The sequence below is a fragment of the Panulirus ornatus genome, chromosome 5 (assembly GCF_036320965.1).
Source record: "Panulirus ornatus isolate Po-2019 chromosome 5, ASM3632096v1, whole genome shotgun sequence".
NCBI classification, from domain to species: Eukaryota; Metazoa; Arthropoda; class Malacostraca; order Decapoda; family Palinuridae; genus Panulirus; species Panulirus ornatus.
Genome location: NC_092228.1, coordinates 27,309,650 through 27,333,984, shown reverse-complemented (window position 1 = coordinate 27,333,984; position 24,335 = coordinate 27,309,650). Strand labels below are relative to the sequence as shown.

The 24,335-nt window shown below is 39.5% G+C and overlaps 1 protein-coding gene across 21 annotated transcripts in view; it reads left to right on the top strand.

Moving 5' to 3' along the window:
* LOC139748637 (uncharacterized) overlaps positions 1–24,335 on the top strand; it is a 615,583-nt gene that overhangs the window by 296,857 nt on the left and 294,391 nt on the right. For all 21 annotated transcript variants that reach the window (XM_071661860.1, XM_071661846.1, XM_071661861.1 and 18 more), the window contains one exon: positions 22,636–23,029. In XM_071661860.1, the coding sequence (XP_071517961.1) occupies positions 22,636–23,029 (394 nt within the window). The remainder of the gene's footprint in view (positions 1–22,635; positions 23,030–24,335) is intronic.

Here is a 24,335-nt window from a genome sequence, read left to right as displayed (position 1 = left end):
GAGAGAGAGAGAGAGAGAGAGAGAGAGAGAGAGAGAGAGAGAGAGAGAGAGAGAGAGAGAGAGAGAGAGAGAGAGAGAGATCTGAACATAAAGGAACTGTGTATAAAGTAGAAGGAAGTGGAGCAAGATGAAATACGGAGGATAACAACATGTTAATGGGCTGAACCATGGCAATGTAAACCATGGATCTGCTTGTGTGGCTTGACAGCTAGAGACTGATGAATGTAGAATGAGTCCTTTTGTTTATGTTTATGGTGTTACTTTTGAAAAGCAAGAAAGGCACTTTGGTATGAAAAAGAAAACTTTTATTGCACACCATACACATGTAGGTGAAGAAAAAGGAGAGAGTAGGAAGGGAAGAGGATGGGTAAAGCAGATTATTGTAATTACACATCTGCTAGTTACACATCTACGAGTTACTCATCTACTAGTTGCAAATCTGGAGAAAAAGATGTGTTTGTAGTATTTATGAATTTCAGAAGCATGTAATAAATGCAGAGGAAAGCTCTCAGGGAAGTAACAATCTTCATGCTGAAATTAATACATGTTTAGGACTGATAGTATGATTTTATGAGAATATAGAAAAATTAAGGTTGTGTGTTATCACAGGGCATTTAATGTTTTTTGTGAAGAGGGGTAATTTAAGGCATAAAGATGCTAAATTGTGATGAGACAGAATTGAAGTTAGTTACTTATTGAACAGCTAGAATAGGATCCAGTGGTGGATTACTTTGTTAATTTTTTTTTTTTTTTTTTTTTTTTTTTTTGCTCTGTCGCTGTCTCCCGCGTTTGCGAGGTAGCGCAGGGAAACAGACGAAAGAAATGGCCCAACCCACCCCCATACACATGTATATACATACATCCACACACGCAAATATACATACCTACACAACTTTCCATGGTTTACCCCAGACACTTCACATGCCTTGATTCAATCCACTGACAGCACGTCAACCCCGGTATACCACATCGCTCCAATTCACTCTATTCCTTGCCCTCCTTTCACCCTCCTGCATGTTCAGGCCCCGATCACACAAAATCTTTTTCACTCCATCTTTCCACCTCCAATTTGGTCTCCCTCTTCTCCTCGTTCCCTCTACCTCCGACACATATATCCTCTTGGTCAATCTTTCCTCACTCATTCTCTCCATGTGACCAAACCATTTCAAAACACCCTCTTCTGCTCCCTCAACCACGCTCTTTTTATTTCCACACATCTCTCTTACCCTTACGTTACTTACTCGATCAAACCACCTCACACCACACATTGTCCTCAAACATCTCATTTCCAGCACATCCATCCTCCTGCGCACAACTCTATCCATAGTCCACGCCTCGCAACCATACAACATTGTTGGAACCACTATTCCTTCAAACATACCCATTTTTGCTTTCCGAGATAATGTTCTCGACTTCCACACATTCTTCAAGGCTCCCAGAATTTTTGCCCCCTCCCCCACCCTATGATCCACTTCCGCTTCCATGGTTCCATCCGCTGCCAGATCCACTCCCAGATATCTAAAACACTTCACTTCCTCCAGTTTTTCTCCATTCAAACTCACCTCCCAATTGACTTGACCCTCAACCCTACTGTACCTAATAACCTTGCTCTTATTCACATTTACTCTTAACTTTCTTCTTTCACACACTTTACCAAACTCAGTCACCAGCTTCTGCAGTTTCTCACATGAATCAGCCACCAGCGCTGTATCATCAGCGAACAACAACTGACTCACTTCCCAAGCTCTCTCATCCCCAACAGACTTCATACTTGCCCCTCTTTCCAAAACTCTTGCATTCACCTCCCTAACAACCCCATCCTTAAACAAATTAAACAACCATGGAGACATCACACACCCCTGCTGCAAACCTACATTCACTGAGAACCAATCACTTTCCTCTCTTCCTACACGTACACATGCCTTACATCCTCGATAAAAACTTTTCACTGCTTCTAACAACTTGCCTCCCACACCATATATTCTTAATACCTTCCACAGAGCATCTCTATCAACTCTATCATATGCCTTCTCCAGATCCATAAATGCTACATACAAATCCATTTGCTTTTCTAAGTATTTCTCACATACATTCTTCAAAGCAAACACCTGATCCACACATCCTCTACCACTTCTGAAACCACACTGCTCTTCCCCAATCTGATGCTCTGTACATGCCTTCACCCTCTCAATCAGTACCCTCCCATATAATTTGCCAGGAATACTCAACAAACTTATACCTCTGTAATTTGAGCACTCACTCTTATCCCCTTTGCCTTTGTACAATGGCACTATGCACGCATTCCGCCAATCCTCAGGCACCTCACCATGAGTCATACATACATTAAATAACCTTACCAACCAGTCAACAATACAGTCACCCCCCTTTTTAATAAATTCCACTGCAATACCATCCAAACCTGCTGCCTTGCCGACTTTCATCTTCCGCAAAGCTTTTACTACCTCTTCTCTGTTTACCAAATCATTTTCCCTAACCCTCGCACTTTGCACACCACCTCGACCAAAACACCCTATATCTGCCACTCTATCATCAAACACATTCAACAAACCTTCAAAATACTCACTCCATCTCCTTCTCACATCACCACTACTTGTTATCACCTCCCCATTTGCGCCCTTCACTGAAGTTCCCATTTGCTCCCTTGTCGTACGCACTTTATTTACCTCCTTCCAGAACATCTTTTTATTCTCCCTAAAATTTAATGATACTCTCTCACCCCAACTCTCATTTGCCCTTTTTTTCACCTCTTGCACCTTTCTCTTGACCTCCTGTCTCTTTCTTTTATACGTCTCCCACTCAATTGCATTTTTTCCCTGCAAAAATCGTCCAAATGCCTCTCTCTTCTCTTTCGCTAATACTCTTACTTCTTCATCCCACCACTCACTACCCTTTCTAATCAACCCACCTCCCACTCTTCTCATGCCACAAGCATATATAGAAATGTTTTTGTGAAAGTAAATGTGAGTTGAATAAAAGTATGGGTTTTATGAAAAAGATGTCATTGTGATGTCCATATAGATTGTAAAGAACTATAAGTTGTGGACAGGTTTAGGTATTTGAGTAAAGCTCATTATGGACACTAATGAGAATGATGACATTCAGAGTACATGTATAATTTTGCAAGGTAAACTGAAAGCTTTTGTGAACAGAAAATATTTCAGTATATAGTTTGAAAGATGTTTACATGAAGGAATAATTGTTTACTTATGGAGAGACTGTTGCTGTGACCACTCCTTTGAGGGAGTTCCAATTGGAACAGGCATCAGAGATATAGATGGATAGATATATTGGTCAAGATAGGTATAAAACCAGAACAGATATCACATAAATTTCCACAGCAGGGACTGACAAACTGTGCTGCTATCAGTTGTGGTTCAGTTATTTTCAGGGTAATTATGTTTTAAAGAGTGAGTTACCCTCCAAAAATGATCGGTTATTGCTCTTAAAGTTTCTTTGACCTTCTTTGACTCAGATAATTGTGGTTTTCTGCCTCACCCACACATGGACTGCTGGCATTCTGTCCACAAACATACAGTCTCTATATGTTACACATGATGCTTGAGAACACTTATGTCACACAAGTTGTTATTTGTGACTCTTAAATTTTCCTGTGGTGAATGTTGTGCACTAGCCCTGACTTTTGCAAAATGATAGGGGCAATAGATAGGTATTAGTAGGATGGAATGTTAGACTGGAGCATTAGATAGAGACATGAGGTTGGAGCATCTTCTGGGAACTTTAGGTATAACTATTTGGCTGGAAGATAAGAGCCTCTGAAAATGCTGCCTCGAGTTACCCTCTGCCAGTGGCCTGTTCAGGTCGAGGCACTAAAGGCTAAAAAGCAGCTCTAGAGTACAACAGTAATGAAGACTCTTCTGCCATGGCCACCCCCATGAGGGAATGGGCATCAGAGGTATTGACAGCAAGATAAGATAGATAGAAAACCTGTGAAAGCTCATAGTCGTTCTCAGTTGGTAGTACGTATATACATTGGTTGCACGAGAAACTGTTTTTTATGTTGTTCCTTTGTTACTGGCCATTATTAGTTTGTAGTTGTGTATGGGGCATGCAAATTATTCATATGTATATGCCTATTATTTGGTGCTTCAAGTGAACTCGGATATATCTGTTTTATCATAAGATGATGTTTCATTTAGTATTGTTTTTGTATACTCATGTTTATCCAGGTACTACCAGTTTGTAGGAAAACTAAGTTAATCAGATGTGTGTGAACAGGGGTAAACAAGCAGTGGTATTTAGGTACGGGTTTGGTATACTAGGAACACATGGATAGTTTATATTTGTTAGAGAGAATGTTGGTAATTAGTGTAAAACTGATTTTCCATTTAAATGGTTTTATATGTCTGTATACATTTTTTCAGTATATTAATATTGTGCTTTAATGTGATTGTGTTGCATTTCATTTGACTGAAAACTGTGACCCTGAGGTAGGGGAGAAAGAATTCTACTGCCATATTCCATTCATTTTCAGTTTTTGAAATAGCAGAAGAAGGAACCGTGAGGAATGCTCATCATCCTTTAAGAGTCAGGCTGGAGTGTCTAAATGTGTGGATGTAACCAAAATGAGAAGAAAGGAGATAGGTTGTATGTTTGAGGAAAAAAACCTGGATGTACTGGCTGTGAGTGAAACAAAGCTCAGTGGTTAAGGGGAAGAATGACAGAATATCTCATGGGTAATGTCAAGGGTTTGTGTTAGTGTAAAAGTAAAGTTAGGGGTAAGGGTATAGCATTATTTTTTGAAGCAGGAGTAGTGGGATTGTGTGAAAAAGTGCCAGGAAATTCTCTCCAAATTGATGTTTAAAAATGGATGTTGGTTGTGAAAAAGTGCCGGGAAATTCTCTCCAAATTGATGTGTAAAAATGGATGTTGGTTGCAGGAGATGAATTATTTGTAGTTCATTTGCATCTAGCCAGAAGTAAGTTGTTGAGAGGCAAGTGTTTTGGAAGCAGATGAGTGAGTGTGTTAGCAGTTTTGGTGTTAGAGATCAGGTATTAGTGTTGAGTGATTTAATTGCAAAAGTGAGCAATGTGGCAGTTTAGGGTATAAAAGGGTGACATGGGTTTATTCAGTGAGATGAACAGGAATGGTGAACAGCTTTTGATGTGTCAAAGAAAAAAGACAGTGATTGGGAATATGTTCCAAAAAAGCAACCCATATATGTGGATGAGTTGAAAAGATGGTAAGTGGATGCTTTTGGATGATGTAATAATTGATGAGCATGCAGAAGAAAGACCCTCAGATATGAATGTGTAATAATTGATGAGCATGCAGAAGAAAGACCCTCAGATATGAATGTGTTGGCATGTTTGATCATTGCCTGGTGGAGGCAAGTGTGAAAACTCGTAGAGATTTTTTTGAAAGGAGGAAATATTATGAGTGAGGAGAGGGTAATGAAAGTGAGCTTGAAGAAGTGATGTGTGTAAAGAAATATCTGGAGAGATTGGTTTTAGAATGACAATAGATGTAAGTAAACTAAGCAAGGGGAGTGGGTAAGCAGTGGAAGATTTTTAGGGAAGCAGTGGTGGCACGTAAAGGAGAAGCATGTGGCAAGGAAAAGGTGAGAGATGAGCTGGTGAGAAAGGGTTGTGAATGGTGATATGATGGAGTAAATATGCTAGTGAAAGAGACAAGAGATATAAGGGTGGTTCTTACAGGGAAGGAGTGCAATTGACTAGGAGATGTACAAGTGAAAGTAGCAGAAGGTTAAGTGAAGGTACAAGGGTTAAAAAATAGGGCAAATGAGATTAAAGTGCATGAAGAAGAGAGGGGTCAATAGTGTTAGAAAAACAATAATAAATGGGAACATTGGTGAAAGGAGCAAATGAGGAAGGGTTAGCAGGTAGTGATAAGGTGAGGAGTAGATTGAGGGAGTATTTTGAAAGATTCTTTAATGTCTATGATGTTAAGAAGGCAGATGAAGGATGTTTGGGTTGGGAGATGTGCAAAATGCAGGAGTTATGGAAAGGGGTTTGGTGAAGAGAGAAGAGGTGGTGAAAGCCTTTCTTAACATGGAACATGACAAGGTGGTTGGAATGGATGTTAGGATTTTCAGTGTTCCTGTGGATCATGGTTAGGTGCTGGAAGATTGACAGAATGCATGTATAGTGCCATTGTAATGGAAGGATGCTCTAACTACTGGTGTCTAAGTTTGTTGAGTGGACATGTTCAGTTGTATGGGAGAGGGGTGATTGAGATGGTGAAGGGATGTACAGAGCATCAGGCTGCTGAGCAACAATATTGTTTCAGGAGTGGTAGAGGATATGTGGTTCAGACGTTTGCTTGAAAGAAAGTGTGTGAGACATACTAAGAGAAACAGAAGGATTTGTGTGGCATTCATAGATCTAGAGTAAGCACTTGACAGGCTTGAAAGATGCCATGTGGAAGGTCTTTTGAACATGGCCAATGAGGGAGAGGGGTCACCGAGTATTTCTTACCCAGGCATAGGGGTCCAAAAGGGAGCCTGGGAATTTCGTATGATCTTAGAAATGGTTGCATATATTGAAGACTAGCATTCCACCCATCTTTCATCTTCCATTCCGCTTTTGGCCTTACAGCTCATGGCATAAAACCATTATGGATAAACACTGGATGACTAATGGAGAAGGGAAGGTCATCCAAAAGAAACTTTGTACCCCCAGATAAAATTCCTCTCAGAGGCCTTGCTTTTGAATATATGGTGTGGAAGGAAAACTGCTAGAAACAGTGAAAAGCTTTTTTAGAGTGTAATATGTGTGTGTGTGTGTGTGTGTGTGTGTGTGTGTGTGTGAGTGAGTGAATAGGAAGAGAGGAGGGTGAATGGTTTTATGTGAAGACAGGTCTTTGGCAGGGAAATGTGATGTCACAGTGACTTCAATTTGTTTATGAATGGAGTGATATTGGAGGTAAATGCAAGGGGCTTTGGAGAGAGGTTATATATTATGCATTGTGTTGAGGTTAGGGTGACCTGGAAAGAGGCTCTGTTATGTGAACAAATGCAAAGTTATTAGGTTTAGCAGGTTAATTTGGGTGTGGGTTTCAATAGAGAAAATCTAGAGGAAGTGGATGGTTTAAGATACATGGGAGTAGACATGGCAGGGAATGGAACCATGGAAGCAAAAGTGTTGTAGGATGGTTGAGGGGGAGAATTGTCTGGTATCGTTAAGGAATGTGGGGAAAGAGAAGACTTAGTGAAAATGGGTATGTTTGAAGGCAAAGTAGTCCCAGCCTTGTATGGATGTAAGGCATGAGCTGTGGAAGGCTATGTTCAGAGAAGGGTGGATGTGTTTTGGAAATGAAACATTTTAGGACAGTATGTGGTGTGAGGTGGTTTGATTTAGCAAGTGATAAAAGGTTTGAGAGGGGTGTGGATGGGTGTGGAGCTATGAAGAGTATGGTGGTTCATAATGCTGAAGAGGGTATGCAAAAATGGTTTGGATTGGAGAAAATAAGTTAGGAAAGGTTGATAGAGAGGATTTTTGTCATAAGTGAAGGGGATACATAGTAAGCGGAAACCAAACTGGAGATGGAAAAGACCAAGCCGGAGATGGAAAGAATGACTGAAAGTGAATTTAAGTGGTTGTGACTTGAGCATGCTGGAGGGCAAAAGGCATGCACGGGATAGAGTGAGTTGGAATGTTGTGGTATACAGGGTGTGATGTGCTGTCAGTGGACTGTACCAGGGCATATGAAGCTATTCGGAAACCATGGCAAGGTCTTGGGGCCTGGCTGTGGATAGGGGGCTGTGGTTTTGGTTCATTACAGCTAGAGAATGTATGTAGGTGAATGAGGCCTTTTCTTTGCCTTTTCCTGGCACTACATAACTATCATGGGAGATGTCAAATTAGTATGAAGTGAATGTGATAATCCTTTTTTTTTTTTTTCGTTGGAGCCTCCAGTCATGAACAAAGGTCCACATAAGGCCAAACCTTCATTGAAATATAGAAAGGATTATGAAAGGGAAAAGAAGAGACAAGGGAAATTGTTTCTGAACTTTAGAGGACGTGAAGAAACCAGTCTTTTTAAATATGCGAACGAGTATTTGCACATTCAAAAAAGGAATGAAAAAAGTGGGTGGTAGATTTGGAATTGCCTTTAAACATTCAAAGATATGCAACTGCTTGTGTTTCAAAAATTTTTCATACATATTTGCACATTCCTGCATTAGGTAGTGCCAGGAACAGGTGTAAAAATGATTTCATTTACCCAAGATTCACTCCCTAGCTGTCATGCTTAATGCACCAAAGCCAGAACCCATATCTACAACCAGGCCACATTTGAACTTAGATTTTGTAATTTTTTTTTTTTCTTTTTTTTTTTGTCGCTGTCTCCCGCGTTTGTGAGGTAGCGCAAGGAAACAGAACGAAAGAAATGGCCCAACCCACCCCCATACACATGTATATACATACGTCCACACACGCAAATATACATACCTACACAACTTTCCATGGTTTACCCCAGACACTTCACATGCCTTGATTCAATCCACTGACAGCACGTCAACCCCGGTATACCACATCGCTCCAATTCACTCTATTCCTTGCCCTCCTTTCACCCTCCTGCATGTTCAGGCCCTGATCACACAAAATCTTTTTCACTCCATCTTTCCACCTCCAATTTGGTCTCCCTCTTCTCCTTGTTCCCTCCACCTCCGACACATATATCCTCTTGGTCAATCTTTCCTCACTCATTCTCTCCATGTGACCAAACCATTTCAAAACACCCTCTTCTGCTCTCTCAACCACGCTCTTTTTATTTCCACACATCTCTCTTACCCTTACGTTACTTACTCGATCAAACCACCTCACACCACACATTGTCCTCAAACATCTCATTTCCAGCACATCCATCCTCCTGCGCACAACTCTATCCATAGTCCACGCCTCGCAACCATACAACATTGTTGGAACCACTATTCCTTCAAACATACCCATTTTTGCTTTCCGAGATAATGTTCTCGACTTCCACACATTCTTCAAGGCTCCCAGAATTTTCGCCCACTCCCCCACCCTATGATCCACTTCCACTTCCATGTTTCCATCCGCTGCCAGATCCACTCCCAGATATCTAAAACACTTCACTTCCTCCAGTTTTTCTCCATTCAAACTCACCTCCCAATTGACTTGACCCACAACCCTACTGTACCTAATAACCTTGCTCTTATTCACATTTACTCTTAACTTTCTTCTTTCACACACTTTACCAAACTCAGTCACCAGCTTCTGCAGTTTCTCACATGAATCAGCCACCAGCGCTGTATCATTAGCGAACAACAACTGACTCACTTCCCAAGCTCTCTCATCCCCAACAGACTTCATACTTGCCCCTCTTTCCAAAACTCTTGCATTCACCTCCCTAACAACCCCATCCATAAACAAATTAAACAACCATGGAGACATCACACACCCCTGCTGCAAACCTACATTCACTGAGAACCAATCACTTTCCTCTCTTCCTACACGTACACATGCCTTACATCCTCGATAAAAACTTTTCACTGCTTCTAACAACTTGCCTCCCACACCATATATTCTTAATACCTTCCACAGAGCATCTCTATCAACTCTATCATATGCCTTCTCCAGATCCATAAATGCTACATACAAATCCATTTGCTTTTCTAAGTATTTCTCACATACATTCTTCAAAGCAAACACCTGATCCACACATCCTCTACCACTTCTGAAACCACACTGTTTTTCCCCAATCTGATGCTCTGTACATGCCTTCACCCTCTCAATCAATACCCTCCCATATAATTTGCCAGGAATACTCAACAAACTTATACCTCTGTAATTTGAGCACTCACTCTTATCCCCTTTGCCTTTGTACAATGGCACTATGCACGCATTCCGCCAATCCTCAGGCACCTCACCATGAGTCATACATACATTAAATAACCTTACCAACCAGTCAACCATACAGTCACCCCCTTTTTTTAATAAATTCCACTGCAATACCATCCAAACCTGCTGCCTTGCCGGCTTTCATCTTCCGCAAAGCTTTTACTACCTCTTCTCTGTTTACCAAATCATTTTCCCTAACCCTTGCACTTTGCACACCACCTCGACCAAAATACCCTATATCTGCCACTCTATCATCAAACACATTCAACAAACCTTCAAAATACTCACTCCATCTCCTTCTCACATCACCACTACTTGTTATCACCTCCCCATTTGCGCCCTTCACTGAAGTTCCCATTTGCTCCCTTGTCTTACGCACTTTATTTACCTCTTTCCAGAACATCTTTTTATTCTCCCTAAAATTTAATGATACTCTCTCACCCCAACTCTCATTTGCCCTTTTTTTCACCTCTTGCACCTTTCTCTTGACCTCCTGTCTCTTTCTTTTATACGTCTCCCACTCAATTTCATTTTTTCCCTGCAAAAATCGTCCAAATGCCTCTCTCTTCTCTTTCACTAATACTTTTACTTCTTCATCCCACCACTCACTACCCTTTCTAATCAACCCACCTCCCACTCTTCTCATGCCACAAGTATCTTTTGCGCAATCCATCACTGATTCCCTAAATACATCCCATTCCTCCCCCACTCCCCTTACTTCCATTGTTCTCACCTTTTTCCATTCTGTACTCAGTCTCTCCTGGTACTTCCTCACACAAGTCTCCTTCCCAAGCTCACTTACTCTCACCACCCTCTTCACCCCAACATTCACTCTTCTTTTCTGGAAACCCATACAAATCTTCACCTTAGCCTCCACAAGATAATGATCAGACATCCCTCCAGTTGCACCTCTCAGCACATTAACATCCAAAAGTCTCTCTTTCGCGCTCCTGTCAATTAACACTTAATCCAATAACGCTCTCTGGCCATCTCTCCTACTTACATAAGTATACTTATGTATATCTCGCTTTTTAAACCAGGTATTCCCAATCATCAGTCCTTTTTCAGCACATAAATCTACAAGCTCTTCACCATTTCCATTTACAACACTGAACACCCCATGTATACCAATTATTCCCTCAACTGCCACATTACTAACCTTTGCATTCAAATCCCCCAACACTATAACCCGGTCTCGTGCATCAAAACCACTAACACACTCATTCAGCTGCTCCCAGAACACTTGCCTCTCATGATCTTTCTTCTCATGGCCAGGTGCATATTATTTATATTTTATTATACTTTGTCGCTGTCTCCCGCGTTTGCGAGGTAGCGCAAGGAAACAGACGAAAGAAATGCCCCCCCCCCATACACATGTATATACATACGTCCACACACGCAAATATACATACCTACACAGCTTTCCATGGTTTACCCCAGACGCTTCATATGCCTTGATTCAATCCACTGACAGCACGGCAACCCCGGTATACCACATCGCTCCAATTCACTCTATTCCTTACCCTCCTTTCACCCTCCTGCATGTTCAGGCCCCGATCACACAAAATCTTTTTCACTCCATCTTTCCACCTCCAATTTGGTCTCCCTCTTCTCCTCGTTCCCTCCACCTCCGACACATATATCCCCTTGGTCAATCTTTCCTCACTCATTCTCTCCATGTGCCCAAACCACTTCAAAACACCCTCTTCTGCTCTCTCAACCACGCTCTTTTTATTTCCACACATCTCTCTTACCCTTACGTTACTCACTCGATCAAACCACCTCACACCACACATTGTCCTCAAACATCTCATTTCCAGCACATCCATCCTCCTGCGCACAACTCTATCCATAGCCCACGCCTCGCAACCATACAACATTGTTGGAACCACTATTCCTTCAAACATACCCATTTTTGCTTTCCGAGATAATGTTCTCGACTTCCACACATTCTTCAAGGCCCCCAGAATTTTCGCCCCCTCCCCCACCCTATGATCCACTTCCGCTTCCATGGTTCCATCCGCTGCCAGATCCACTCCCAGATATCTAAAACACTTCACTTCCTCCAGTTTTTCTCCATTCAAACTCGCTTCCCAATTGACTTGACCCTCAACCCTACTGTACCTAATAACCTTGCTCTTATTCACATTTACTCTTAACTTTCTTCTTTCACACACTTTACCAAACTCAGTCACCAGCTTCTGCAGTTTCTCACATGAATCAGCCACCAGCGCTGTATCATCAGCGAACAACAACTGACTCACTTCCCAAGCTCTCTCATCCCCAACAGACTTCATACTTGCCCCTCTTTCCAAAACTCTTGCATTTACCTCCCTAACAACCCCATATGCACCAATAATCACCCATCTCTCTCCATCAACTTTCAGTTTTACCCATATTAATCGAGAATTTACTTTCTTACATTCTATCACATACTTCCACAACTCCTGTTTCAGGAGTACTGCTACTCCTTCCCTTGCTCTTGTCCTCTCACTAACCCCTGACTTTACTCCCAAGACATTCCCAAACCACTCTTCCCCTTTACCCTTGAGCTTCGTTTCACTCAGAGCCAAAACATCCAGGTTCCTTTCCTCAAACATACTACCTATCTCTCCTTTTTTCACATCTTGGTTACATCCACACACATTTAGGCACCCCAATCTGAGCCTTCGAGGAGGATGAGCACTCCCCGCGTGACTCCTTCTTCTGTTTCTCATTTTAGAAAGTTAAAAAAATACAAGGAGGGGAGGATTTCTGGCCCCCCGCTCCCATCCCCTCTAGTCCTTTCTACGACACGCGAGGAATGTGTGGGAAGTATTCTTTCACCCCTATCCCCAGGGATAATATACATATATATATATACACATACACACACATACACACACACACGCACACATACACACACACACACACACATACATATATATACATGTGAAAAATGTAAGAAACAATTTAGAAAACTGAAACTTCTAGCTTGAAATGAAATGAAAAAATGAATGTCACATAATGGTTCAACCTCTGGCTATGGAAAAAGGAAATGTTTAATTTATTTACACAAACGTCAATAGTAGTTCTCATCAATTTAACCACTGTATCAATAAGCTTGTATGGGGGGTGGGGTGGGCCATTTCTTTCGTCTGTTTCCTTGCGCTGCCTCGCGGGCGCGGGAGACAGCGACAAAGTATAAGGAAAAAAGAAAAAAATATATATATTTTCCCTGGGGATACGGGAGAAAGAATACTTCCCACGTATTCTCTGCGTGTCGTAGAAGGCAACTAAAAGGGAAGGGAGCGGGGGGCTGGAAATCCTCCCCTCTGTTTTTTTTAGTTTTCCAAAAGAAGGAACAGAAAGGGGGCCAGGTGAGGATATTCCCTCAAAGGTCCAGTCCTCTGTTCTTAACGCTACCTTGCTAATGCAGGAAATGGCGAATAGTATGAATAAAAAAAAGATAAAATAAAAAATCAATAAGCTTCAATGTCTAAGCTACATTTTTTCCAATTTCACTATTTTCTTGCCAAAGCACCATGTAAATTTTGTTGTGGATTTTATTTTTCACGTTTTCTTCACAGTTGTCTTCAGTTTTCTTCGCGAATCTCTTCACTAGGTTCTTGCCTAATTTTTTGTTTCATGCATGTATGCCGTTCCTGTGTTAGCGAGATAATGCCAGGAACAGGTAAAGATATGGCTTCATTTGTTCACATTTACACACTTACTGTCATGTAAATTGCACTTAAACCAGTGCTCCTTATCCATAATCAGACCCCAAAGACCTCTCCATGGTTTCTCCTGACAGCCTTGTATGCCAGGTTCATATTCCCAGGTTCACCCTGTTGACAGTATATCGTCCTCATTAAATCTCATCTCTCTGATTCACTTAGTCCCCTTCATAACTCACACTCTCCTGCATGTTCAGGCTGAAAGACTTCATAGCATCTTTCACTCCATCTCTCCACCTCCTCCTTGATTTCCTTCTTTTCCTTGTTCCTTCCATTTCTGATATGTTCACATTCTTTGTCATATTTTTCCCACTCATTCACTCCAAATATTCAAACCATTTTTGTACACTCTCTTCATTTCATTCATACATACTCCCCTTACTACGGCACCTTTCTTGTATAATTTCTTATTCATTGAATGGTCTTTGCTTATTGTCCTCAAACATTTCATTTTCAGTACATTCAGTTTGTCCCCAACATTTTTTGTCTGAGGCCAATGCCACACATCCATTCAGCACCAATGGAATTACTGCATCATCAAATATACCAATTTCCCTTGAAGATAGTGATCTCCCTTTCCTTAAGTTATTCATTTCCCAAGACCTGTACCCCCTTTCCCATCCTATGGCTAACACCAGCTCCCTTAGTTCCATTTATTGTCATAACCAATGCCAGGCATCTGAAACACTCCACTACCTCCAGGTTCTCTCCATTCAGATTCATTCTCCAAAAAACCAGTCTCTTTTCATTACTAAACATAATAACATTATGTTTATTCACATTTACTCTCAACTTTCCTTTTTCATACACTGTCCCAAACTCAGACTCTAGCTTATGCAGTTTCTCATTTGGATCTGCTGCTTGGGCAGTATCATCAGCAAACACCAGACTCCTTTCCCAGTCGATGCAAGACAGTTGGAGAGAATAAGTGGTGAGAGGTTGAAAAAGAGGGTAAAAGTGTCAGAAGTGGAAGGAAGAAGAAGGAGGGGGAGACTACATTGAAGATGGAAGGAAAGGATGAGAGAGATTTTGAGCGAATGGGGCCTGAATATGCAGGAGGGTGAAAGGCGTTCATAGGATAGAATGAAATGGTGCTATGTGGTATACTGGAGTTGACATGCTGTCATTGGACTTGGTTAAACAAGGGTATGTGAAACATACAAGGATAAACCACGGAAAGTTCTGTGGGGGCCTGGATGTGGATAGGAATCTGTGGTTTCGGTGCAATTCACAGGACAGCTTGAGAACAGATGCGAGCGGATGTGGCCTTTCTTCGTCTGTTTCCTGGCACTACCTCACTGATGCGAGAGGTGGCACATCTAGGCTCCACAAAACTTTACATGGTTTACCCCAGATGCTTCACATGCCCTGGCTCAATCCATTGACAGCACGTCAACCTCAGTATACCACATAGTTCCAATTCACTCTATTCCTTACGCGCCTTTCACCCTCTTTTATGTTCAGGCCCGGATCGCTCAAAATCTTTTCACACCATCCTTCCACCTCCAATTTGGTCTCCCACTTCTCGTTTCCTCTACCTCTGACACATATATCCTCTTTTGTCAATTTTTCCTCACTCATTCTCTCCATGTGACCAAACCATTTCAATACTCTGTCTTCTGCTCTCTCAACCACTTTCTTTTTATTCCCACACAACTCTCTTACCCTTTCATTACTTACTTGATTAAACCACCTCAACACTATTTTCCTCAAACATCTCATTTTCAACACATCCATCCTCCACACAACCCTATCTATAGCCCATGTCTCGCAACCATAAAACATTGTTGGAACCACTATTTTCTTCAAACATACCCATTTTTGCTCTCTTGAGATAACATTTTGGCCTTCCATATATTTTTCAACACTCCCAAAACCTTTGCCCCCTCCCCCACCCTGTGACTCGCTATTGCTTCCATGGTTCCATCTGTTGCTGTATCCACTCCCAGATATCTAAAACACTTCAATTCCTCCAGTTTTTCTCCATTCAAACTTACCTCCCAATTGACTTGTCCCTCAGCCCTACTGAACCTTTCTCTTATTCACATGTACTCTCAGCTTTCTTCTTTCACACACTTTACCAAACTCAGTAGTCACCAGCTCCTGCAGTTTCTTACCAGATTCAGCCACCAGCGCTGTATCATTAGCGAACAACGACTGACTCGCTTCCCAAGCCCTCTCATCCACAACAGACTACATACTTGCCCCTCTCTCCAAAACTCTTGCATTCACCTCCCTAACAACTCCATCCATAAACAAATTAAACAACCATGGAGACATCATGCACCCCTGTCGCAAACCGACATTCACTGGGAACCAGCCACTTTCCTCTCTTCCTACTCGTATTCATGCCTTACATCCTTGATAAAAACTTCACTGCTTGTAGCAGCTTTCCTCCCACACCATATACTCTTAACACCTTCCACAGAGCATCTTTGTCAACTCTTATCATAGTATATATTGATATGTATATATGTATAAGTACATGTATGTGTGGATGTTTATATGTGTATATTAATGGATGGGTTGTTCTTCATCTATTTCCTGGCGCCACCTTGTGATGCGGTAGACAGCGATCGAGTATAAGATATACATATAGTTGTATAGATATTATTTATGATACCCGATCACCACTTCCTGTTTCAGCAAACTTGGGACCTGGCCATTGCTGTATCACAGAAAATGCCGGAAAACAGACATTAACCCCTAAGTCGTACACAATTGACCATCTGATCTTAAGAGTACTCACACAAAGTCTTTATATAGAAGTTCTTTTATCTGATTTTTCTAGTAACCACCTATTCAAGTTTCATTACTGTTTTATGCTTACGCTTACTAGCACCAACACCATCTTCTGCACCTCTTGGTTTTTTGGATGACATCCTGAAGGGCTAAAATACAGCTGAATATAATAAGCTTGGCTGCAGTGTAAACTGATTTTGGCACCTTATTGCTGATAACTAATGGAGTCAGATGTAAAATGTGCAGGACCATTGGAGTTGCTGGGCCACAGACTGACCATGCTTGGGCTCTCTCTTCTCTCTCCTCTCTTCTCTCTCCTCTCTCTCTTCTTTCTTCTTTCTCTTCTTCCCCTCTTCTAACTCTCTCTATCTCTCTCTATCTATATCTTCACTTCTTTTCTCTTCTCTTCTCTTCTCTTCTCTTCTCTTCTCTTCTCTTCTCTTCTCTTCTCTTCCCTCTTCTCTTCTCTTTCCTCTTCTCTTCTCTTCTCTTCTCTTTTCTCATCTCTTCTCTTTTCTCATCTCTTCTCTTTTCTCTTCTTTTCTCTTCTCTTCCCTCTTCTCTTCTCTTTCCTCTTCTCTTCTCTTTCCTCTTCTCTTCTCTTTTCTCATCTCTTCTCTTTTCTCATCTCTTCTCTTTTCTCTTTTCTCTTCTCTTCTTTTCTCTTCTCTTCTCTTCTCTTCTCTTCTCTTCTCTTCTCTTCTCTTCTCTTCTCTTCTCTTTTCTTTTCTTTTCTTTTCTTTTCTTTTCTTTTCTTTTCTTTTTTCTTTTCTTTTCTTTTCTTTTCTTTTCTTTTCTTTTCTTTTCTTTTCTTTTCTTTTCTTTTCTTTTCTTTTCTTTTCTTTTCTTCTCTTCTCTTCTCTTCTCTTCTCTTCTCTTCTCTTCTCTTCTCTTCTCTTCTCTTCTCTTCTCTTCTCTTCTCTTCTCTTTTCTCTTCTCTTCTCTTCTCTTCTCTTCTCTTTTCTCTTCTCTTCTCTTCTCTTCTCTTCTCTTCTCTTCTCTTCTCTTCTCTTCTCTTCTCTTCTCTCTCTCTCTCTCTCTCTCTCTCTCTCTCTCTCTCTCTCTCTCTCTCTCTCAACCAGGTTCCCATTTTATTGTCAAACTCATAGGGGTGGACTGGCTGCTGCAAGGAAAATTTTAACCTGTGCGCTAGTCCCTGGGTGGCCTGTGAATGTGTTATGGTCAGGAATGCTAACCACTGACTGTGTCTTCATAGTATTTACTCCACCTCCTCCTGTTCATTTTTTACCCAAATCTTCTTGTAATTCTTCCTCTAGTTGTTCATCTAAGTCTTTTCCTAATTCTTTATCTTCAAATTTTAGAAAATCTTCAAATCCCACTCATTCCCCTTGTCCTTTTACTGAAGCTAATTCAAAAACAAGTTAGTAGCTTGATACCATAGAGCTGTGTCGTTTGTTGTCACGTGAAAGTAAAAAAAATGAGAATGCTCAGATGAATGTCACTGCCTAATACATTTGACAAACATGTACAAAACAAGCAGATACAAGTATTGAAAAGCATTCAGTAATGTTTCATGATGTAGAGATGGAAGTACCTAAAAGTATGTAAAAAAATAACAGGGATGATACAGGTAGAGGGAGGTTATCTCTGGTTGATTTTTAACAACCAAAGTAAATATGTTGCATGCCATATTTTATGGACCATTTTTGTGCTGGAACTGTGTTTCACGGGTTGCTGATTTTGTGATGGACCTAACTTTTGTAATTTTAGAGGTGGCATTTATAAAAGCATGCCAATGGGGTTGCTTTAATAACCATTAGTTGCTACAGGCCTTGATTCTTTTATAAAAGAAAAGGTCTTCAGTCATAATTTGCTATCCATCTCATGCTCAGACAGTAAAATTTATGTTTTGATTTATGGTTTGTGATATATAGATTTGTATTAGACTTGGTAAAATGGTAGATCACATATAATGTGCTGGAAAGGGTCTTATAATTGTACTGAGTATCTATAGTAAGAGTGCTTTTGAAAACAATATAAGTGATGTCTGGAGACATATATCTTAAGTGTCTGCTCCTCTCTTTCACCATCACAGGGCATGTAAGTTTATTTGATTTTATAGTTCTTGATTTGTTAAGGATTTATATAACTAGTAGTATACGCTCGGTAAGAAAGTAGTGTTTTCTTGGATTGTTTTTTCTTGTTAGACAAATTCTCTTTTAGTAATTATGATATTCCCGCTTTATAGTTATTACCATTCAAAAATGAAATCGTTGTAACATTTATTATGGCAAATGACAGAAAATGTCACTTGTAATCAATATTTTAAACTGTCATGGAGGCAGGGCAACCAGTCTGAGAGCAGGCTGATGGGCATTTCTTGAAGTTGTGGTTTTGTATTGTTTCTCACAAAATGTGGTAAGATACTTTTCTTACCAGAAGTGTAGATGCAAATTGGCCTTTATACCTATTTGTCAGTTGGTTGAAAGTAGACAAATGCATAATACTGCCGCCCTCTGCTGTCACTAAGGTGAGTTTGTGGCACTGGTCATAGTGTTTAGGTGATATTGTCTTTTAGTTTTATTTCTCTATAATTTTTTCGTGGTTAAAAGTTTTTCTTGTATTTTCTAAGGTTAATTTGCAAAAATTTAGTCATTTTTTGTTTCATCTGTTTGCAACAGGGAGGTTATGGTATAATCCATGCTGCACAGAATGAATTAATCGAACATGATCACCTCACTGTTATTACCATGATATGGTAGAATCAGTAATGAACACAAGTGTGAGAAGTCTCTTAGAAACAGAAAAACAAGAGATAATTGTTTATATCAAGTTTAAAGCATGAGCATGGTACTACACAGTGAGTCATTGATTTACACTAGAATGCCTTGTGCTCATGCATACTGTTTTGCTAAGTACTACAAGACAGCCATGTGGCTGGAATATAAACTACTGCAACACTGTTTATTGTAACAAATTTTTTCTGAGTATCAGAAGTCATGATGGGTAGGGAGTGGATGTGAACCAAATGAGGCATTATGTGTCTGTTCCTGACACTACTTTGCTAATGCAGGAAATGGCTAACAAAGTTAATTATGAAGGAAAAATGAGAAGTCGTGTATTGAGGATAGCTCTGCAGCTTTGTCACACTTACTTTAGTTTGCATTCTTTTTGGCACTTCCATCCTTACTTTTCTTGCATTTATGAAATGTTTTTTATTCTTGTATGTATTACAATAAATATTGTTTTGATCGATTCAGCAGCACTTATTAATAGGCCACTTTCCACGCTGAGCGCTGAGCCGCTCATCTACCTTCCTGTGGGTCTGAGACTGATTCTAACAAAGGCCTTGGGAAAAAGAAAGAATATAAAGTCCAAGTTTCCTGAGTTAGACAGTGTTCTTTTCGAGTGGCTCGAACAGCAACGCAGTGAAGGTAAGCCACTTTTTGGACCTCTTATTATGAAGAAAGCCGTGCAGTTTTGTTACCTTATGGAAATAGAGGAACGATGTGAATTCTCTGTTGGGTGGCTTAATCGGTTTATGATGTTCACAAGCCTGCTAATGCAGGAAAACAAAGTGTTTTTTGATATTGAAAGTGCTTTCGAATATTTAAAGGCACTGGCAATTGCTTTTGAAACTTTTAAACGCATTTGCAAAACTCAATTCATGAATATGTCACAACTGAATGAGTATGTAATGCCGTTGGGACTAGAGTGCACAGTATTAACAGTGTTAACCATGGACAGCAATAGCAGCAGTATATGAAAAGCAGGCATCAGGTTTTAAGGTGGCCAAGGATCATGTGACCTTTATTGTATTTTGGCAGACGGTAATTGTGTTTGTCCGATTCAGGATGTATATTATAGCGAGTATAGTTTTGATTGATACAGCAGCATTTATTTTGTTTGTATGATTTTTCTTTCTCTTCAAAATTAGTAATAAGGAAAAATGCTTGGTTTGGACCCACTTTTGTTATGATGGAATTTTCTCTTAATGCATTAATGTAACTGGCAATGACTTCTCATTTTACATCACAACCGCATTAATGTAGTTTATATGAAGTCACAGTAAGAAGGAAGGTACATTGATCCAGTGGGTAAAGCATGTATAATTACATAGATAATTGGAATTTATCTCTTGGTACCTAAAGTTAAGTATATTGTCTTCCATTGAACTTTTTTCACCACTTGTGAATATATACAGTGGCTTTTATATACCCTAAATTTAAGAAAACTTCAAAACTAAGTAAATATATTTTTAGAGTATGATTTAAAAGAATTATGGGATAAAGCACCCTGCTTGAATTTTATGATATACCTGATTGAATGTTTAGGAAATCGAATGTGATAGTGATGATAGTTAAGTTGGTCTGATTAAGAAAGCCAACTAGAGTGTCCTGAAATGATTTTGGCATATTGTGAGATTGAGGAAAGAATAACAAAAGAGATTCTATTTAAGACTGAGTAAAGAGAGTGACGAAAGAGATGCTATGTAAGATTGAGTAAAGAGAGTGACATATATTCTATATATGATTGAGTAAAGAGAATGACAAAAGAGATTGTATGTAAGATTGAGTAAATAGAATGACAAAAGAGATGCTATGTAAGATTGAGGAAAGAGAATGACAGAAGAGATTCTATGTGGAATTGAGTAAAGAGAATGACAAGAGATTCTATGTGAAATTGAGTAAAGAGAGTGACAAAAGAGATGCTATGTAAGATTGAGTAAAGAGAGTGACAAATATTCTATGTATGATTGAGTAAAGAGAATAACAAAAGAGATTCTATGTAAGATTGAGTAAAGAGAATAACAAAAGAGATTCTATGTAAGATTGAGTAAAGAGAATGACAAAAGAGATTCTATGTGAGATTGAGTAAAGAGAATGACAAAAGAGATTCTATGTGAGATTGAGTAAAGAGAATGACAAAAGAGATTCTATGTGAGATTGAGTAAAGAGAATGACAAAAGAGATTCTATGTGAGATTTGAGTAAAGAGAATGACAAAAGAGATTCTATGTGAGATTGAGTAAAGAGAATGACAAAAGAGATTCTATGTGAGATTGAGTAAATAGAGTGACAAAGATTGTATGTATGATTGAGTAAGATTGACAAAAGAGATTGTGAAAGATTGAGTAAAGAAAATGACAAAAGAGATTCTATGTGAGATTGAGTAAAGAGAATGACAAATGAGATTCTATATGAGATTGAGTAAAGAGAGTGACAAAAGAGATTCTATGTAAGATTGAGGAAAGAGTAATAAAAGAGATTCTATGTGAGATTGAGTAAAGAGAGTGACAAAAGAGATGCTATGTAAGATTGAGGAAAGAGTGATGAAAGAGATTCTATGTAAGATGAGTAGAGAGAGTCACAAAAGAGATTTTATGTGAGATTGAATAGAGTGACAAAAGATATTCTATAAGATTGAGGAAAAAAAAGTGATAAAAGAGATTCTCTGTGAGGTTGAGTAAAGAGAATGACCAAAGATATTCTAATTGTTAGGAGGAGAGGGAGCAAGGGAAAGAGGAGACTGAGAAGATAGAAGCATGCAGAACTATAGTATCAAATTCTGAGCTTTTAGTTGGGCCAGAGGTATTCATTGGATACAAGAAGAGGAGCAATATGGTGTTTAGGAGGCTTCATAAGGTCATTAGGCTGAACTGGAGCATCAAGGTAAACTATGGAATAGTACCAGTAATAAGGGGCTTTTGGTGTTGATGTTCGGTAGATTTTAATTGACAGCCAGAGACTAGCTATGTTCAAATGAAGTTGCTATTTGTTTATTCCTGAGGCTCGCTTGTAAAAGTAGGAAAGGCATTTACCCACAAAAGAGTATTTTTTTGTGTGAAATTTATTTTACTGATCTTATCAAAACCCAAAATAATAGATGCGCAGTTGAAACATATATCTTCTGTTGAAATCATATCATATGCGAATTGCCTAGTTCATTGTTTTCCCTCGTGCATCCTTGCTCTGTTTCCTCATGCAGTTGATCAACCCCTCACACACACACACACACACACACACACACACACACACACACACACACACACACACGTGCGTGCACACACTAATATTTTAATGTTTCTCGCATATTCTCATAGCTTATGTTGAATACATGAATGATCTTATTGACCATTTCAAATAAATTCATGTAAACTCTTTACTGTTATTAGACCATTCTATGCATATTTCTGCATTCATATCTCACAAAGACAAGTGAGGGTAATAAATACTTCTTGTAGATTATTGTTTCATCTTTGTTGTACATTTTTTTTTCTGTTATGGTAAAATTTATGGGTGTATTTGAGAAGAATTTCATTAATATTTAATGAATATAAATGTGTCTTTTCAGTTATTAGTTGAAGAGTCACTAAGAAGAGGGAAAGAAAAGAAGAAAAAGACAAAAAAGAAAAGTAAAGACCGAGAAAAAATGCTTGCAGAGTTACCTAACATCCCAATCACTTCAGCGCCCATGGTAAATCAGAACACTCCTGCTGTAGCTGCTGTTGCTTCCACTGTAGCACCAACCACTGTGCCACCCCCTGGCCCAGTTCCTCCTAAACCTAAGAAAAATAAAACCAGCAACAACAAACAAAAGAGACAACGGTCCAACGCCAGTAAATCTAAGAAAAAGACAGCTGGTGGAGCTCCTGGCTTAGTCTTCGATTCTGAAGATGAGGACAATGCCAAACCTATGTCATATGATGAGAAGAGGCAACTTAGTTTAGATATAAATAAACTTCCTGGTAAGTTGATTATTTATTGTTGATTTTAAGGACTGACACAAGTCACACCATATGTAGGATGATTTATTTATTGTTGATTTTAAGGACTCTGACACAAGTCACACCATATATCTTTTGTTTTATAAAAAGGCATTGATCATGTGTCTTGGTTGCAGTGCCATTATTACTACATTTACTTTTGTTGGATAACTTCAGGAGGGCAAGAGAAAGATGAAGTGGGATAATGAGAGATTGTGAGCAATTATTGATGAATATGAAAAAAATTGGAAGGTGAGCATAAGAAAAAGGGAACTGTTCATGGTAACAGGGAGTAGAATGAATAGGAAAGTGGTATCTATCAATGAAGAGGGTGAAAGGAGATGGCTTAAGTAATGAATTTTGAAGGACTGTTGAATGAGTTAGATAATAGGGAGGTGGATATGATGTGTTTGGAATGAGGTGGTTTATTGAGTGATAGATTCACGGCATATGGTATGGTATTGATAGAAAGTAGTGAAAGTCGTGCACAAGATGACCTTAGGAAAGTGGCGGGAGTAGATGGGATTGTAATGAAGTTCCTCAAGAATGGGCATGATAGTGCTGTTGATTAGTTAGTCACACTGATCATCATTCTTATAGCCCAAGGTTAAGTACTTTAGGAATGGTAATGTGCATGTATAGTGCTATTATATAAAGTTGATTAAAACAGATATGAGTGGTCACTTTACAAGGTTGTAAATCTTTTGAATGTACATGGTAAGGTATGTAGGAGATTGATAATTTAGGAGCTGTGTACATGCAAACATCACCTAGGATGACATTTTGCCCTGATAGTTGGGATAGAGCATGGTTATTACTGCCGTACCTGTTTATTGCATAATGCTGTTCCTCTCTTCCACCACTTTTATGCTCATCACATGTCATGCTTGTTGATCAATGCTGTTTTTCTCAGTGTAGCTGTCTGTTCAAGATTCATCTGAAATTGTCTTCAGCAAAGAATCTTTCATCTTATCTAGTCTTCCAGCTGGTGCTTTTTTGATGTATTTCTATGTATTATATTTGCTCTGATGGTTCTATATCTACCTTGCTGAGATTTTTAGGTTTAGGATGTTGCTCTTTCAGTCCTTTATTTGTTGTTTGGTATTATCATTATTTGTCATAAATTGTGTCTTTCAGTGCTATAGAGTTCCATTTCTTTGTCTTTCTTAGGAGTTTTTATTTTCTAGTCCATTGATTTTACTTGTAAAGTGTTTTGATATTCTATCTCTGATCTATTTTATGCTGCTGGATAGGTTACCATACATCAGAGCAGTATTTGATTTTACTT